The 19676-nt window shown below is 38.1% G+C and overlaps 3 protein-coding genes across 12 annotated transcripts; 2 read left to right on the forward strand and 1 right to left on the reverse strand.

The window, feature by feature from the left end:
• The first annotated feature begins 1099 nt into the window (after positions 1–1099).
• cunh19orf53 (chromosome unknown C19orf53 homolog) lies at positions 1100–1985 on the forward strand. The gene is made up of 3 exons (XM_077245803.1): positions 1100–1239; positions 1506–1561; positions 1646–1985. The coding sequence occupies exons 1-3, from the start codon at positions 1155–1157 to the stop codon at positions 1796–1798; spliced, it is 294 nt and encodes a 97-aa protein (XP_077101918.1). The 5' UTR covers positions 1100–1154; the 3' UTR covers positions 1799–1985.
• Positions 1986–2283: 298 nt separating this feature from the next.
• Positions 2284–6058, reverse strand: LOC143753468 (regulator of G-protein signaling 5). 2 transcript variants are annotated; one of them, XM_077245801.1, is made up of 5 exons: positions 5810–6058; positions 5662–5727; positions 4525–4577; positions 4225–4400; positions 2284–2613 (listed from the first exon to the last, which is right to left on the reverse strand). In XM_077245801.1, the coding sequence occupies exons 1-5, from the start codon at positions 5938–5940 to the stop codon at positions 2464–2466; spliced, it is 576 nt and encodes a 191-aa protein (XP_077101916.1). In that variant the 5' UTR covers positions 5941–6058; the 3' UTR covers positions 2284–2463. The 2 variants fall into 2 exon arrangements, with proteins under 2 accessions (XP_077101916.1, XP_077101917.1); XM_077245802.1 differs by having other exon boundaries at positions 4225–4388; positions 5810–5950.
• Positions 6059–8050: 1992 nt separating this feature from the next.
• On the forward strand, positions 8051–19651 carry slc25a23a (solute carrier family 25 member 23a). 9 transcript variants are annotated; one of them, XR_013207739.1, is made up of 13 exons: positions 8051–8621; positions 12310–12433; positions 13627–13714; positions 13810–13921; positions 14013–14171; positions 15119–15271; positions 15373–15486; positions 16075–16242; positions 16321–16471; positions 16891–17051; positions 17359–17382; positions 18108–18308; positions 18550–19651. XR_013207739.1 is itself a non-coding variant. In XM_077245796.1 (12 exons), the coding sequence occupies exons 1-12, from the start codon at positions 8454–8456 to the stop codon at positions 18610–18612; spliced, it is 1485 nt and encodes a 494-aa protein (XP_077101911.1). In that variant the 5' UTR covers positions 8051–8453; the 3' UTR covers positions 18613–19651. The 9 variants fall into 9 exon arrangements, 6 of the variants coding, with proteins under 6 accessions (XP_077101911.1, XP_077101915.1, XP_077101914.1 ...); XR_013207741.1 differs by lacking the exon at positions 17359–17382; XM_077245796.1 differs by lacking the exon at positions 18108–18308.
• Positions 19652–19676: the final 25 nt, after the last annotated feature.

The raw sequence follows: 19676 nt of genomic DNA on the forward strand, positions 1-19676 counted from the left end.
TTGCCCACTTCAGGTTGGTGGAGAGTTCCTGCCTCAAGAGTTCAAGTATCTGGGGGTCTTGTTCACGAGTGAGGGAAGGATGACAGACAGATCGGTGCAGTTTCTGCAGTAACGCGGTCGATGTACCGGTCTGTCGTGGTGGAGAAGGAGCTGAGCTGCAAGGCGAAGCTCTCGATTTACCGGTCAGTCTACGTTCATACTCTCACCTATGGTCATGAGCTGTGGGTCATGACCGAAAGGACAAGATCCCGGATACAGGCGGCTGAAATCTCTGCTTAGACTGCTGCCCCCGCGACCTGACCCCGGATAAGCGGATGAAGATGGATGGATATTTACTATGTTTTAAAATCCAAGTGTGAAACTGTGTGAAACAGTATTCGGGCCTACACACACACACACACACACACACACACACACACACACACACACACACACACACACACACACACACACACACACACACACACTCACACTCACACACACACTCACACACACACACTCACACACACACTGAATAAAATAAATTATATATATATATATATATATATATATAAATGTTTTAATATATTTATATATATTCGTTTCTAATTCATTTACTGGATACATGTACTGTATTGTTTAAAAATCCATAAATTAATAACCTGTACATTTAAAAGGATTGTATATATATATATAGTATTTTTTATTAAATATTGAATTAGTTCTATATATTCACTACTAGTTCATGTACATTTACTGATAATTTATAATAATATTTTAATAATAATAATAATATATGTAATCATCTTTATGGTCCTAAAGCAGGCTTTATATAAATTTTATATATTTATTCATTTCTGATTGATTTACTGTGTTGTTTAAAAATAAATAAATAAAATATGTACATTTACTTAATAATGATTGTTATTAATATTCAACTCAACAAAGAACAGAGAAACACATCACTACAACACACACACACACACACGCACACGCGCGCACACACACACACACACACACACACACACACACACACACACACACACACACACAAAATTCAGAAAGCGTAACTGATATTCCATTATGTCGTTCAGAAGAGACTTTTATTTTAGATATCACTCTAGAGGTTTCGTGTCTTGCGTCTTTCTGTTTCCGGTTTCCATCAGATTGTAGAAATGGCGCAAGGCAAACAGAAATTTAAAGCGCAGCGGGTCGGAGCGAAAAAGCATCAACAGAAACCGAAAGGACTCAAGAAAGGAGGTAAACATCTTGTTTTCTTGAGGAGACGCGGTTCTTCTGAACGTAAAAGCGCTCAATCGAGACTTTATTAGCAGCATGCTAAGTAAAAGCATTTGCTAATGTACAGTCGCGCATGCGCACTTTTTCTGCGTAAAATCACCATTGCTGCATTCGGAACCACATTCTTGTATATTACTACTTCTTTTACAATATCTTTCTATGACAAAAATAGTATTTGTTTCCGAAATAGCCCCATGTGAGTGTATTCAGTGCCTTGTTTGTTCCAGGAAGGATCATCGCACCTAAAAAAGCACAAGTGGTCCAACAGCAGAAGCTGAAGAAGGTAAAGACAAGATTCAGTCCTCTTTAAACCCCGTATGTGTCCTATAATAGTGATTTAATAGGTCTATTTGTATTGTGTGTACAGGGTTTGGATGTGGCCATCAGGAACAGGATTGAACATGAAGTCACACAGAAAGCCAGCTTGTCTCTTCATAAGAAACTGAGTGTGCTGAAAAACCCAGAAAGGAAAAGCGGGACACCCGGACACCCAAAATCAGCACCTGGATCATCTAAATAATAACTTTCTTCTTTTTTTTAACATCTAAATAACACGACAGATCTGATGTCAGGCTAATGATGTCATATCCGTAAAGCCGCTAGATGGCCCCATATAAAAACAACTTTCTATTGACTGAGACTGCACAACAGACCATGATCCTTGAGAAATGTGTCTGTTATTTTTATAGAATAAAATTATAAAAGATTGTGAGCTTTCATAATATTCATTTTGAACAAATTGAATTTGGCGACAGTGATTTTGTAATGGGCAAGCACTTAAATCTACTTCATTTTAGTGTATACGTTTTTTATAGCCCTCTTTCCCTTCTTTGTGTGTTTATTTAATAAACCAGAGCAAGTTTTTCCACTGTTAAGCAACCACACACACTTTATTAGTATGTGAGTGTAAAATCCCTGAAGGTTTTCCCCCCTGCTTTATTTTCTCGACCTTCAGCTTCCACTGATTGGCTCTCAGTGTGATTGACAGCATGCTCACCACTCCCATTTTGATGCAAGTTCCTTTATTATATCACCAGGTTTAAACATACAAAGGCACAGTGAGCAGTTACACAAGTTTTAACATGGCTGAAGAGTTCATGTCCTACTAAACTACGCCCCACCTGAGCGAGGCTCATGCATCTCTACAGACAGACAGCAGTTTGACTAAACGCCTGAGCCGAGGGTTTACAGGACTCTGAGGGAGCGCTGGAAGCGTGGGAACGAGTCTTTGGCCATCAGGGAGAAGATGCGATGCTGAGCCTCATCGAACGTGTCCGCCGTGGGTTCCTGCATCTGCCCCGTTAACCCCTCGCGCGTCTCGCTGTCCAGATTCACCTGAGAAACATTTTACTATCAGCTGATGGGTCAAGAACATGCCTGGGTCATAGCTCACTTATATTTATATTATATTAAATATTAGAAAAATAAATGAAGCCTATTTTTAGGACCATAAAGATGCATTGCATTGTAACGTTTTACAGTTACACATTTCTCGGCAAATTCTCTTGCAATGCAAAAATAGGTATATTATTTTAAGTAAAACTATTTGAAATAAAATACATAAAATTATTGCTGATATTATATGTAATACATAAAAATTGTTATCTGTTCATTTTAATTAGTATATTAAAACGTGAATGGTGACACTATAATAAAAATAAGGTTCATTAATGTATTTACTAAAATGAACTAACAATGAGCAATACATTTGTAACAGTATTTATTAATTTTTGTTAATGTTAGTTAATAAAAATACAGCTGTTCATTTTTCACAGTGCATTAACTAATGTTAAAAAATACAACCTTTGATTTTAATAACGTATTAGTAAATGTTCAAACTAAAAACTAAGATTAATAAATAACGAAATATTGTTCATTCTTAGTTCATGTTAACTAAGGATGTTAAGTAATGAACCTTATTGTAGAGTTACTATGTTAATGAATACACTTTTTTATTGTTGATTATATATATTTATATACACACACACACTAATATTAGTGCTGCCAAATATATAGCACACACATGTACACCGGCACACATACATGCATACACACACACACAGTAAACAAAAGAACTTTAATGTTATATGCGATTAATTGAGTTGACAGCCCTAAAATATATATTTATAAATATTTTTATTTATTTGCTTAAAATAAAACATTTAAAGGGATAGTTCACCCAAAAACGTATTTACTCACCCTCATGTTGTTCCAACCCCGTAAGACCTTCGTTCATCGTTCATAGCTTTCTAAGGGATTGAAACTTGCCGGCCCCGAAAAGTTATTAAAGAAATAGTCCAAGTGACTACAGTGGCTCAATATTAAGTTTTTCAAGCGACATGAATACTTTTGTGCGCAAAACAAACATAAATAACGACTTTATTTCAACTATTCATTTCCTTCTCTGTGGGCCTCGAGTCAGTTCCCTAGTGTAATAGTGTAAGCTTGTTGTTGTACGTCACACGCATCACCCACATGACCAGCGTCGGCCAATAGTGAGCCTACGTGTGACGTAGCTCTACGCTATTACACTAAGTTATCTGACTCGAGGCCCACAGAGAAGGAAATGAATAGTTGAAATAAAGTCGTTATTTATGTTTGTTTTTGCGCACAAAAGTATTCTCGTCGCTTGATAAACTTAATATTGAGCCACTGTAGTCACTTGGACTATTTTAACGATGTCTTTAATAACTTTTCGAGGCCGGTCAAGTTTCAATCCCTTAGAAGCCTATGGAGGAGTGATCCAGCTCTCAGATTTCATCAAAAGTGTCTTAATTCGTGTTCCGAAGATGAACGAAGGTCTTACGGGGTTGGAACAACATGAGGGAGAGTAAATACTGACAGAATTTTCATTTTTGGGTGAACTATCCCTTTAATTTAAATAATTAACTTGTTTTTTCTTCTTCTTGATTCGGGGGTTAAATTCGACCTGATTTCATCTCTCACCTCACGAGGAGCTTCAGGGCTGATGAACTGGTTGTAGATGCTCTGGGCTTTTCCCGCCAGTTTGGATCCGGATGAGTTCTTGTATTCTTCACACGCCAGCCAGAACTCCAGGTTCTCCTCGCTGAACTCCGAGCGCAGGAACCAGCGAAAGGCCTGCACGCCCACTGCGGAGAGACCTATTAAAGGTTAACAACACACTCCTGCTCATGATGAAGCCGAGTTTCAGTTTTAAAGACAGAAGTGAAAGTTGCGAGCTGAAGTTTAATGCAATAGGCTAGGGCCTACTGTTTGTCATCTCACGTTTGCTTTTGAGCAGAGACTCCAAGTCCTGAGGAAGCTTTTCCTCATTCGCTCTGAAGAAAAAAAAATGCTTTGTTGAGCTTGTTTATGTCTTAAATTAATACTCAGGGTTATGTACAAGTTAACCTCAATGGATAGTATTTTATTACCACAAAAATGACCTCGACACGCATCTCGTTTTCGTACAAAGAAAGTCATTGGTGAGGTAGGCTACTTGATGTAAATGGTTTTAAAATCAGAAACGTGGAGCATAGCCTATGTTATGTACTTTAAAAAAAAAAACCTTAAATAGTCTGTTAACCTGTAATAGCTATTTCAGCGTCAAAGTTTACTTTGTTATTTTTTTTATTTTTTTATTTCAGCGTCAAAGTCGTCATGTTTAACGGTCGGTTTTACCCGCTCTGATGATGTCGGTTAAAATTTAACGATGTTTTTCCATAATGAAATGAATTTTGGCCTACTATCGTATATTTTAGTTCGATAAGGATTTTTTTATGTAATATTTTGTATTTTTAATTGGATTTTATGGTACTAAATTATATTTATAACTATAATTTGTAGTTTATATATAAATGATAGTTATAATCCCTTCATTCAGCACAGACCTGAAAATGAAAACGAAAAATACTAGGCTACTTTCAATTTTATATGAAATATATATTTTCCAAAGTATGTTTTACAGTAAGTGCTGAGAAAGTCAAATCCAAACAAGTTGTGTTCCAAATTAGAGGTAAATTAGCTCTCAGTGAGACTTTGTTGGGGTGCAGTACCAAACATTTCCACTAGATGAAATTAGTTTCCCATTCATTTGTAATGCGGTCAACATTTTTTGACTGCGAACAGTACAAGTGTAAGCATTTTTTTTTTTCAGGACCATTTAACCTTTTCGAGTCATATCCATGACTTTGTGTGAATGTGTGTGTGTGTTCACATAGCAAGTGCCAAAACCTTTACCAAGTTTCATACCATTTCAATGAAGTAAACTCTTTACGTTAAGGTTGCTTTTTTGTAAAGAAAAGGAGTGTATGTGGACATTTTTGTGGTAATCATCAACATTATGCCACAAATGCAGTTGATTGAGCTGAACTTGTCCTGAACCCATAAAATGACTAAATGAGAGCAGTGCAGTTGTGTTACCTGTGTTTGTAAACCCACTCCTGTTTTTCGGCCAGGTGGGACAGCTTGACCCTCATGCCCTTCGCCCTGAAACATCAAGACACTTTCACACCCGTAAACAATTTCATGCTGCAGGACAACCTGTGTTTCCACAAGCACGTATACTCACTTCTCCAGGCATGAGGAGGGGATGGCGGACAACCCCTTACACATCACACGACCTGAGAACCGACCCTCGAGGACACGATCAAATGTCTCCAGCGCCGCCTGTCTCTGCGTCCTGCTCTTATATAGACACATTAATCTGATCCTGCGATTATAAAACAACACAGACAGCTGTCGGGTGAGAACACAACACAATGACTGTGCTTCATGCTGACGTTCATACAGTTAGTGTGAACAGCAGCTGACAGCGGCCCTGTTCAGAGAGTGTGTATCTGTGTGTGTGTGTGTATCACCTGTATTTGTGTCGGGAAAGGCGACTGAAGGAACAGGTGTGCAGTGGGTTATCTGTGTGCTGATCTTAGCATGAATTCATGGAATTGCTTGTTTTCAGTCACTGAGCTCTATTATTGATCGTTGCATTTAAGATGAAGTGATTGTGAATGCATTTAAAATTAACATTATTGTTCTCATGTTGCACAATTTTCTCTTTCAGACACTGCTGGAAACCCGAGAACAAACAAAATAGATAATTTCAGCAAAAAAAAAAACCTGTATGGTTTGGTAAATAAAAAAAGGGCTGTTTCTCACATAAATCAATCAAGTGACAAATTAATCTTGATATTATTCATCCCCGTTCATTTTTTTTTTTTTTTTTTTACTTTTATACAAATAGCTTCTTGTTTGTGTTCCATGGAAGAAAGACAGTCACATTAGGGTGAGTAAATATTGTCTGAATATTTGTGTAAAATATCCACCCTTTAAGCTGGTCAAACTGGTTTTTGCCATATAGCTTTTTTCTGGAGGTCTATATGTCTAACCAAACTGATCATTACGGTCTCTATACCAGATTAAAAACGGGTTTGCAGTTTAGCTCATCTAGACCGGCTTATGATCATAAACAACCAGTTTGGACCATCTAACCACACAAAAACAGCTATTTTTTTCCTATTAGATGTGTTTGTCTACTCTTAAGCCCCGTTCACACCAAGGATGATAACTAAAATGAAAACGATATTAAGATAGTTAAAAAAAAAATGTTATCAGTATTAAAGATACCACAGCTTTAACGATAACAACAGCACAGAGAATCAATATTGTTGAAATCACTTTCAGAATTATTTTATCCAGCTTATGAGCGTTAAAAACATTGACAGCCAATCAGAATCCTTCCTGATGTAAGGAGCTTAAGCATTTAAAGCACGCTCAAACTAAACAACCATACACTAATATATCGTTGTTGGTGTGAACGGGCCTTTAATTGTTTCACTTACTTTGCTTAACTGAAACATATTCTGAAACCATGCAAACCCACTTCCTCCTAAACCTTAAAGTCACACTTTTGGTTAAAATCAAGTTTTTTAATGTTGTTTATATGTCTATGTGGTGCTTTAATATGGTTTTAGACAAACAATGCGCAAATTCATAAGTCAACACCATTGCTGAGTATTTTCTTGTTAAAATTGCAGTGAACCAAAGACAGTCTGAGAAGACAAACTGAGAATTAAAGGTGCTCTAAGTGATGACGTTTTTTAGGCCAAAACATTTTTATCGCACTATTTTTTAAGCACTTATCACTAAAAATCAAACTTGAAATGAGCTGAAAGCATGACGACAGAAGGTTTAGTGAGCAATCAGCTTAAGGAAATTAAAGGTAGCCTACATCTTCAGGTCTTTGTTTACCGAGTTTGATGACTGACGATCCGAAAATAAGTTTACTATTAAAAACAGCTGCACATCAGTCCACAAATGAAAATATATTGTTTAAACTGTTACTGCCTTTAGTTATTGTTTTGGAATACATGAAAAAATGCTCAAAACTTGATGAGATTTATTTTTGGTTTTAATAAATAGAACAGGCTACAATGATGATAAATGCCAAATAGAATTGTATTTGTTTTCTTTTTTTCTATTTTTTTATGTAATGCAAAGTACTATTTTACCAGGAAAATGACAACCTAAAGTGTAACTGGGACATTAATTTATATTTGATATATACCCCATATAATATATACATATATATTTAAAACACATGATGACTTTGCCTCCTGATTTCAAAACACCTCAGCGCGCAAGTATGTCATTTATCTGCATTGGTGTCATTGGTGGTTGATTCAGAAAGAAGTCGCTGAATTTAATAATCAGTCCAGATTTAACACTGTTTCTCTATTGATACTTCAGGATATTTTGTCCACATCTGCATGTATCACCATACGCTGTTAAGAAGCCCCTCCTGAGGGTGTAATCTGAAGCTGCTGTTGTATCGGTGAGTTGCGGCCGCAGTAACTCACTGCAGTCCTCGAGACACACACACACACACACACACACACACACATGTTTTAATGCGCGTTACTTTCAGCTCGCTTTAAAACATCGCAGTGCTTATGGGATAAAAACAGGTGTATTTCGAGTGGATTTCTTAGAAGTATTGTAGCCTATCCATGGTTGTAAAAGCTTCCTGGTTCACACACACACACACACACACACACACATACACACAGCTGGTTCACACCATCTGCGAAACGCGAGGGCTTTTATTTCGCGAACAGTTCCTTTTTTGGACGCGCGCTGAACGCGAAGGTCTTCCGTCTTTTTGACCGATGGGTTTCCACGGGTGACCGTTACCGCTACCGTGCGGATATATCATCATCATGTGGACGAGGGCGCGTTGCCAGGACAGCGGCACCGATCCCGAGCGCGAGCGTCTCTGGGCCGAACTATTCGGGCAACTGGACCTGAACAAGGACGGGCGGATCGATGTGAACGAGCTGCGGATCGGGCTCGCCGCCCGCGGGGTGTCGTTGAGCTCCGTGGAGGAGGTACGGAAGAAAAGAAACCCATTACACACACAGACACAACGGAAGGGTGGCCTCTTTATAGAACTGGTTAACTCTATGAACAGACATGTTTATGATTTAATGGCAGATTTGGAGATAATAACATGCACCACTAGATAATTTGCCTAAATGCTGAAAGTGAAAATGCTGCAGTACGCGTTACATTCGCAGCCAATCAGATTATATTTGATGCTTAATATTCAATAATGGACCAATGAGATTTCACAGTGGGCGTGGCTTCGCAGCTTAAGTCTAAATATAAAGGCTGCGTCCTAAATCATGTATTGGACATTGTGTACTTGCTTCTGATGTTAAACTTAGATTAGAAAGATGTGCTGGAGCCATTAGTGAGAGACTGAGTATAACCCATTATACGGCTACTTACCAACATACGCAATCTCTTAATGCTTCATGTGGTAAAAGTAAGACTGAAAAGCAGGATTCTTGTTCCCAAGGCCAGGAACTATCGTGTCCTGCAGCACTAATGAACCAGTTTATGAGTTTAATAGTTAATAATCTCAAGCCAAGGTCAGTGGCAGGAACAGAGGAAGGGCAACATCACCCGCTGGCACTAAATCAGCATCACCAGCCATCTGAAATAATCCTTCAGACTAGAGTAAAGTGTCTACCAACATCACCAGTGCTGCATGATCATAAGAATAAGATCCTAAATAATGGGGTTTGCCACGTCAATCACTATTTTTGCTCACTCTTTGCTCTAGTGATTTCCTCAAATCACTGTTTCTTGCTATGATATAATGCCAGCAGGTCAAACCCAAGGCCTAGGAAACAAAACAATGAGACGTTATCAAAACAGACACACAAAGGCCTTAAATTAATCTAAGTTATCTAATCTCTCCATGGCATGCTGTTTATATACCAACAACAGACAGTACTCTAAACCTGTAGTTTATAGTCCAGCACAATTGATTAGGGTATGGATCTGTTTGCCTGTGGACATCTTCTGCCATTGATTTTTCTGACTTGAAGTTGAGGATTTTGTTGTGTAATATCGTGCTTGTTGAGGTTTGGATGTTAAAGTTGGCATATGTGCAATGCATGTGTTTATGTATTTGCATAATGCATGAGTATGAATGCATATTGAGACGAAAGTATTAAACTTCACACGCATGCTCACAGAAATACACACGTTGGCTGTAGAGTGTGCAAAAGGTCAGCGTCTTGGAGTCGATCCATCATGTGAGAGTAAATACCATGTGACTGCTGGATCACATAAATAACCACAACAACACACATTGTGTAGACGTCTGCCCACAGAGGAGGCAAAGTTAGTTAAATCAGGGAAATTAATATCAGATGTTCTCTTACAGGGCAGTTTACTCTATAACATACCAAAGATTGTGGAAATAATGGTCTGGTTTTGCCTTGAACACTGGAATGAGTGCCAGTGTGGATTTAAAGCGACAGTAACCTGTGCATCCTGGTTCATTTATTATTTAGTCAATGTGGGTCAGTTTGATCACAATGTCCTCACCATAAAATTGAGCTGATTTTAAAACCCAAAAGCCAGAGATCTGGTAGCGAAATGCCTCTCTAATCCTCTAAGTTTGCACAGCTCAGGCCTAACATGTTCAGACATGCTGCTCTGGGAATCGCATGTCATGGGGCGACACCCTGAAAAAAACATGCATTTGTAATCTCTTTTATATATATTTTTTTTCTATAAATTTTTCATAGCCAGATGCATGATTATTTCCACAACTCTCTAGTATAGAAATTATGGATAGAGTCACATCAGAAATATTTATGCTGCCTTCACATCCCAGACAGAAACATAGTGTCGGCCCAGATCCGGCCCACATCTGGTACATGTGGATTCAACGCTTTCCAGATGTGGGCCGGATCTGGGCCGACACTTTATTTCTGTCTAGGATGCTATTGGACTTGAAAGAGTCGTATTTACTCTTGGGAAACTCTGAGAAGTAAGGGTGAGTAAATGATGAGTTTTGGGTGAACTATCCCTTTAAGAATGATCAGGCTACTGTTTTATGCTTGGCTTTCTCTGTTGTTTCAATTTGATAACTATCTTCAGATTCAGTGATTAACCCTTAAATGCATGAATCTATGTCTAACACAGATGCATTTCTACCTCTCGCGATAATATTTAATAAAACTCCCCCGATATTAGAGTAACAGTTATGGAAGAATAAAATAAATTATATTTTGTTATGTTTTGGAGCTTTGGAAGGGTTCAGTTTGAGCAGGTGTTTTATACCATCATCACTGTATTTTATTCCCGGTACATTTAGCATCTGGCTCATATTCACAATCTCAAACATTCTTAAAATCAACATCTCCAAAATCAACATTTTAATCGCTGGGAGCTTCTTCACCAGATCCACCATCGATTGTGTTCAGTACTTGCTCTGCTGTAAATCACTGAGCAATTTCAAGTTTTGCTGATGATTCTTCCTATTCTTTTGTTTTCTGGCTGCAGTATCTATGAGTGAAACTTCACTTCATTATTGTTTCAGACAGACTTGTGGAATAAAGATGCATTGCACTTATTCTTTCATCAAATATTCATTAGGCCTTGTCTACATTAATCCGGATAGATTTGGGGCATTTTAGTTTCAAAATGCTCTCTGCACTAAAAGGTCTGAAAACGCTCTCCTTACTGTGCATGCATAAACCATCATAAAAGCTCACTGAGATGATACAGACAGAATAAGACATAACCAAGTTAACACGCAATTCCTCTGGCAGGATAATTTTATCTAGCAAAATATCTCCTCATTCACTGATGCATCAGGTCGCTCTCACTCACCATTATATGTTTGGTCTAAAACGCGACCGCTCTCATGTTTTACCGCAGGAAAGCAAATGCGAGTGAATTTTCTGTCATCTTTGCAGGACGGTGATATAAAGAGTGTGTAAAGTCACATATTTTAGCAGCAGTGTGAAAGTGAATAGGACTTAACACTAACAGGCACAATACCGGTATAAACATGAATATCAATGGGTTCAATATGCATCACATGACTAAACTTGCATCATCGTTTTCAGATACCTCCGCTTTCACAGTCCACACTACAACACGAAAACAGCGCTTTCAAATATATCCACTTTGAAGATTGTTTTCAAAAACTCAGTGTAGTGTATGCAAAAGGCCAAAACGGAGAGCGTTTTTCAAACAAAAACGTGTTAGTGTGGACAAGGCCTTATTCTTGTGCAGAAAAAAATACACTTACACTGTTACACACCTCGGGTCGTTAGCGACCCTATACAATTTTTATACAAAATGAAGGGGAAAACAGGAACTCTTTTATAATTTAAATTTTCCTTGATATGTTGTTTATAATGAATTGATTGAGAAATACTTTGAAGGTTAATGTCTAACTTTAAATAATAGAATGAGGAGGAGGTTAGTGAATGACGCCCCGCGTCATTAAAGACCCGAGGAGTGTGTTTAAGGGTTAATGTCAGAAACTGACCGTCTGAGCTCTGATTGCTGGTGGCTTTGCATAATTTTAATGTGCTTTTCTTCTTCATTTGCACCCCTCATCCCACCTCTCCTAATGATTCCTGGCATCCCTCTTTCCCCCCATCTCTCTCTCTGTCTCTCTCTCTCTCTCTCTCTCTCTCTCTCTCTCTCTCTCTCTCTCTCTCTCTCTCTCTCTCTCTCTCTGTATGCCCATATATTCAGCAGGTTGTTCGAGCTGGAGACATCAATCACGACGGTCAGCTGGATTTCGAAGAGTTCACAGAGTATCTGCGTTCACATGAGAAGCGCCTCAAACTCATGTTTCGCAGCTTGGACCGCAACAATGACGGTTGGTTTCTGTCAACTTCACATTACTGGCAAAATCTCTTTTATTTTAGCATTATTGTTATTCTATTATAATAATATTTATTCATATTTTGAATTAGCTTTTATTTTATATTTTAGATTCCATTTTTTTAATTTTTTAGTAATTTTATTGTGTGCTTTTGTCATTTTGATTACTTAAAATATATATATATAGCTTTAATTGATTTTTATTTCACTTTCAGCAATTTTAGTACTTCAACTATTTTATTTCAGTAAGTTGGCAATGCAACATTTCTTTTCTTTTTTTGGTTAAGTTTTTAAGTTTAGGGTTTTCATCTAATATTTATATTTTATTTGATTTCAGCTTTATTTTTAATAGTTTTAGTTAACTATTAACTAACTTTACTTTAAGTTCAAGTTAAAGATAAAATAATTAATATTTCCATCTATAATCTCACAATAGTCTTAAAATTTATACCATTACATCACTGTGAGCAGCTATAACCTTATATTAGCATCAGCGTCTGTGATTTTTATCTCACTGCTAGCATCTATTTCCTCATATTAGCATAAGCATCAATACTTTAGTATATATAACATCAAATTAGCATTACCAGCTATGATATTACCTTAAGCACTATTACATCACTGTTATACATAACCTCATAGTTTTATTATTAGCTAGGCTATTGCATCGTAGCATCTATACCCTACATTTACTGTTAGCATCTATACTTTTGAATCATTCTTAAGCTTTAAAACATCATATTCATATTAGCAGCTGTGATATTACTGTTAACACTTACATCACTGTTAGCATAGCCTCACAGTATCATTAGCAGCTATGCTACTGCATCGTTGTTAGCATCTATAGCCTAAATTTACCATTAGCATCTATACTTCTGAATCATTGTTAAGCTTTAAAACATATTCGTATTAGCAGCTATGATATTAATTTTAACATTTGTTAGCAATGTTAGCATAGCCTCACAGTATCATTAGCAGCTATGCTACTGCATCGTTGTTGGCATCTATACCCTCAATTTACCATTAGCATCTATATTTTTTAATCATTCTTAAGCTCTAAAACACCATTTTCGTGTTAGCAGCTGTAATGTTATGGTTAACACTTACATCCCTGTTAGCTTAGCCTCACAGTATCGTTAGCAGCTATGCTATTGCATCAATGTTAGTGTTTGTGTTTGTGTTTTGTAGGTGAAGTGGACGCTGAGGAGATCCAGCAGTCGTTACACAGTCTCGGCGTGGACGTCTCGTTGGAACTGGCTGCCAAAATACTGCAAAGGTGCGCGTGTTTGTGCTTAGCATGTATGTAAAGTGCTTTGAATGGCCTTTAAGTGATTCTGTGACATGCAATTCTTCTGAAATGTGTTCATTCAGTATGGACAAAGACCATTCCATGACTATCGACTGGATAGAGTGGCGAGATCACTTCCTGTTTAACCCTTTGCACAACATGGAGGAAATCGCTCAGTTTTGGAAACACTCTGTGGTACGAAGCAAATCGCACACAGCTGAGACTATAAAACCAGCCTTTCTTTCTTTAACTCCATTGTGTGAATGCGGTTGTGCATTTGGTGTAGATGTTGGATATCGGAGAGCATTTGACGGTCCCGGATGAGTTCTCGGAGAAGGAGAAGAAGTCAGGGTTCGTGTGGCGGCAGCTGATGGCAGGCGCTGTGGCGGGATCAGTGTCCAGGACAGGAACAGCGCCGCTCGACAGACTCAAGGTCTTTATGCAGGTGAGACAAAACATCCGGCTATTAAACAGATCTGTACAATCTTTGATGCAAATTTCATGCCAGATTTCCATTTGAAGATTCACTTTTGCTTTCGAAATGTAGCTACCGCAGTACAATCTAGTATTGCTGCACGATTATAGATAAATTGAAAAAACTAAACAAAATAACATGTAATTTGCTAGAGGTTATGACAAAATGTAAAATTGCTGCAGTCTATTTAAAAAGGTAAATGTATCTAAATTAATTATTTTTTAAAAATCGGTTTGAATGAATGATTGAATCAACGTCTCACTGGTTTCATTACTGGATGAAACAGTGTTTTTTTAACAAATCTCTTGAATGACTGATTCGGTGACAACTACATTTTCTAAGAGTCACTTGTCGCCACCTACTGGTGTAACGATGTAATTGATACAATCGTTATTTGAAGCGCCAGGCTACTTTCTAAAGGTGATTTGCTCTATTTTGTTCGCTACCGTAGACATTAGTGTTTATAAACTTTTATGAATATTTGTAACACAGAAATAATGATTCTGTGTGGTTGAAAAGACTGTTTGAAAACTGCTCTCTCTGGCTCAACAACAGCACAAACACAGATCTGAATATTCACTCTCATTTTGTCAAAGGTTTAATAGACACAGGAGAATCGTTGTCATTTTGGCATGACGTTTTTTTTTTCACGAAAAAAAAAAGTTTAAAAATGTAATTTTGTTGATCAAAGATTAGTTTTAAGGCATAAAATGATTGACTACTGGGGGACTTTAACGACAAGCTAACAAAAGCCTAGGTCTGTGTGAATATATTATATCCAGCACCACACTGACCCCTGGAGGTCATATCACTGCAACTCAACAGTTTTTCAGTTATTATGTCAGGGTGTTTTGTTTTATTGTAATCTAGTTCGACTGAAGCATTAAAAGCTAATCTGAAGGTGAATGATTGTGCAGGTGCACGGGCAGAGCTCAGATAAGGGGAACGTGTGGCGCGGGCTGCGGGCGATGGTGAAGGAAGGAGGACTCGCTGCGCTGTGGAGGGGAAACGGCATCAACGTGCTGAAGATCGCACCCGAGACGGCCATCAAGTTCCTGGCCTACGAACAGGTACAGCTCTGTCTTCTACACTCAGCTGTGTGCACGGCCAGTCAAAGCTCAGCCCGCTTGTGTGTGTGTGTGTGTGTGTGTGTGTGTGTGTGTTTCTGTAGATTAAGCGCTTGATGAGAGGCAGTCAAGAAGTAGGAACTCTGAAAGTTCAGGAGAGATTCGTCGCTGGATCACTGGCTGGAGCTACAGCTCAAACTATCATATACCCAATGGAGGTAAACACACACACTCACACACACATGTTTACTTATCTATTTAAATGGGGACATTCCCTAGACTTAATGGTTTTTATACTGTACAAACTGTATATTCTACATATATATATATACCCTTACACTAACCCAACCCCTACACCTACCCATCACACACACTCACACACACACACTAACCCATCACACACACTAACCCGACCCCTAAAACTACCGATCGCACAAAACTCACTACATTTGTACATTTTCAAAAAAACTTTAATTTCTTTATTTTTATACCATTGTTACAATTGAGGACGACAATAAAGGGAGGTTTTTGGAGATTTTGTCAGGTTTTAGTCACTTCTGGGTACAAATTTGTCCCCAAAATATAGTTAAGTAGTTACACACACACACTGCAGCTGGTCAGTGCACACAGTAGACATCAAGATCCCTCTGTATGTTGAGGTCTCACTAGTTGCATTTCCATTACAGATTTGCGAAAAACTTTTTAAACTAGAAAACTTTTTCTATTTCTATTTTCTACCATTGCGATCTTCACTGAAGCCATCAGTATATTGTTCTCGTGTCGATTCTCTCTCTGTGGTTCTGCAGGTGCTGAAGACTCGTCTCACTCTTCGTAAAACAGGGCAGTATTCGAGCACGGCGGACTGTGCCAAGCAGATCCTGCTGAAGGAGGGCGTTCTGGCCTTTTATAAAGGATACCTGCCCAATATACTGGGGATCATCCCGTATGCGGGCATAGACCTCGCCGTCTACGAGGTGTGTGTGTGTGTGTCTGTGTGTGTTCAGAATAATTCCCTCTTAAAGGCTGTTCCTCACGCTGTCCTCCTCTCTCAGACGCTGAAGAACGCTTGGCTGCAGCGTCACACCGACGGCTCGCCCGACCCGGGTGTCCTGGTGCTGGTGGGCTGTGGGACGGTGTCCAGCACCTGCGGACAGCTGGCGTCCTACCCGCTCGCCCTCATCCGAACACGCATGCAGGCCCAGGGTGAGACACGGACGCAGAGACAGACAAGTCGGGACGTTTGCGATTAAAGCACCGTTTCTTACGGAAACCCTGAACCCTAACGTAAAAAAAAAAAAATCTAAAATTACGTGAATAAAGTCGTAGCATTTTAAGAATAAAGTCGAAATATTTCCAGACTGAAGTCGAAACATTAAAAGAATAAATTTTTAATATTTTGAGAATAAAGTCAAAATTACAAGAATACAATCTTTTGTAGTAGTTCTTTTTTTTCTTTCTTTTTTTACGCACGCATTTCTTTTCCGCAAAAAAACTTTTCCGGAAGACTGTTTTTCTCGTAATTTTGACGTACTATATCAGAAATGCATTATTGATACTAGAATAAGCCTGATTCTGCAGATGTTTTGGCGTCTGAGACACTGTTTCCTCTGTTCTTCTCTCAGCGTCAATGAAAGGCGCTCCTCAGATGTCCATGCTGAGCCTGTTCAGGAGTATCGTGGCCCAGGAGGGCGTGGTGGGACTCTACCGAGGCATCGCTCCAAACTTCCTCAAGGTCATCCCGGCCGTCAGCATCTCCTACGTCGTCTACGAGCACATGAGGAAAGTACTGGGAGTGGCAACCTGAGAGAGAGAGAGTCAGGTCATCTGTGTGTGCGGAGAAACAGAAACAGACTCCAATTAAACCTTTTTTTGTTGAACGATGGACAAGAAAGGTCAAAGACAGTTTATTTATGCCTACTACAATATATAAGACAATATACACTGGACTGATGTTCACCAAAAATAAAACGGCGGATGTGAGGAAGAACGATGAACTGGTTTTAAAACACTGAAATATGCAGAATCTAAGAGGTGCTGTCCTAATTCCTGAGGTTCATGATGTGCTCTTCATGTGTGTTGTTGCTCAACAGGACCCTGATATTCAGGTTTACAGGGTACGTTCCTCTGGACGCGGTAAAATGAACGCTTGCGTGTGGGAGAGTGTGTGTGTGAGCATGTGTGTGTGTTAGGAGTGTAACGATACCCTCATGTCACGATTGGATACATATCTCGATACTGAACTCACGATACGATATTATTGCGATACTCCAAGACATATGATAAAAAGTTAACAAAAAATGTACTGTTGATTAAAATGCTAAATTTTATATTACATTGTGGGTGTAAATGAATAGGCTTAGTGCTGCAAACCCAAAGCACAGGACAATAGTGACACAAGAATAAAAATATTCATGATTCTGAAGCTTAAAATACAGAATTTTTCTAGACTAATATTGCACTCTGTATATTTAAAATAATATATGCAGTTTTTTCTGGTAACAGAAACATTTGGCATTATCAGGACCCACAAACATTCCTCCATTGCATTATTATACATTATATTCAACATTATATATAGTAGTTTAATGTAGTACTGACACTAAAACTCTGAAAAACTTGAATTTTTTTCTCATACAGTAATTTTAGTTTTGGCTGAACTAGCCATGATACATATTGTTGCCTTTTTTGTATTGCAATATATTTGACACAATATATTGTTACACCCCTAATGTGTGTGCGTGCGTGGGCGCGTGTGTGTGTGTATGTAACCCAGTGCACACACTACTGAACACCCAACGGGAATGGACAAAAAACTAACTTCCTTCTTTTCAACTCACAGTACGACTGAAAGTGCCTCTGTTTCCAGAAACAGGTGTTTTATCAGCTGTTCTCCAGTAGTTTAATGCTGAAACCCTTGTGTGTTCCAAAATCATCATCATCTCAATATAAGACGAGAGTTCTGGAATTCTCAACTGAAGATTCCGGAACTCAAGTTTAACCGATTCTAAAATTCCAAACTCTTCACCCGTCAAAACACAAGGTATCATTCATTAAACACATTTAATTGGTTAACCTATGAACATTTATTTAGACAGAAATTGATTGTGCTTGTGTTTCATGAATAAGGCATGCAAAATTGTATGCCAAATATTATAATAGTATGCATACTTCTTTCAGTAAATTTTCTTCGATGCATGAATTCATGCATGTTTTTTTCCGGCTAATATTCCCCAACCCTTTACAAGACAATTTTTGTAATGGCTCTCTTTCGACTCTTTCAGATGAAGACAAGTATCAAGGAATGCAAGGCCGAGATTGCCACAGCAGTTTTTGAACATTTTTAATTTCAACAAAAGTAATTTTAAGGTAATACATTTGGCTAGATGTTAATGCTATCAAGCAATCAGTAGATCTGTGATGTCAAAACACAATTTATGACCCAGTAATGGCATTCTGTCTGACTACATACTTTTTATGTAGGAGTACATACTTTTCCATCACCAGTGAAGTACATACTTTACATTAATTGGAGATCTGTTTAAATAGCTGTTACTCTCAATGAACGAGGTACTGTAGCCTCAAATTTGAACGCCTTATGGACTCACGGATGCGAGAGTGTGTGTGTTCATTTTTGTGATTTTTGACTCTTCAAGAAATAGAACAAAGCAAAAGACGGTTTGCTAGAGTCACTTCTTACTCAATGTGCTCTGTAGTTTATCACCACTTTCAGCAGATATACCAGTCAGATAGACTGTTTGGATGTGTTACAATACAATAAAGATTACTGGCTGGAATCTGCACCCACAGGTTTGCATCAAACACCTTTCATTCAAGTCTGAAATTGGATTTTCGTTTCTTTTAATCCATATGCTACTGTAGTCCTAACAGTTAACTACACAAACTTTCAGCAGATATACATGTTTAAATTTTACAGTCTTTCAATCCTGGGAAAACGGACCAACACTACTGATGACATCATCCTGCACTCACTGGTGTAGCCAATCAAGGTCTCTCTAGAATGAGAATGCCCCGCCCCCTAGTTCAGCAGTGAGTAAACTAGAGGCAACTGGCTAGTTTAAAATGATAATAAGCTAAAATAATTCCACTTCCAATAAAATCTAGTTTAAAATAATATTCCTCAATATTTCCCCAAAGTTAGTATGCAAACTGAAAAAAACGTTAGTTTGGGCCTTCTCATTTCCAGTAATTTTGTGTATTCAGACATGGACTACTGTTTTTATATCTATGTAAACAAAAAAAAACATTGTATGGCGAGATTGTTTTGTTTTTTACTGTCATGCTGTGTATTTTTTCTTTGAAATGAAACTAAAGTATATCTGAATGCATGCAAGAGAATGTATGTTAAATTAAATTAAACTAAATCGTACCGAGTCTTCATTTACGCTCT

Source organism: Siphateles boraxobius, unplaced genomic scaffold (genome assembly GCF_051911475.1).
Source record: "Siphateles boraxobius isolate OS27281-9 unplaced genomic scaffold, OSU_SipBor_1 29, whole genome shotgun sequence".
Taxonomy (NCBI): domain Eukaryota; kingdom Metazoa; phylum Chordata; class Actinopteri; order Cypriniformes; family Leuciscidae; genus Siphateles; species Siphateles boraxobius.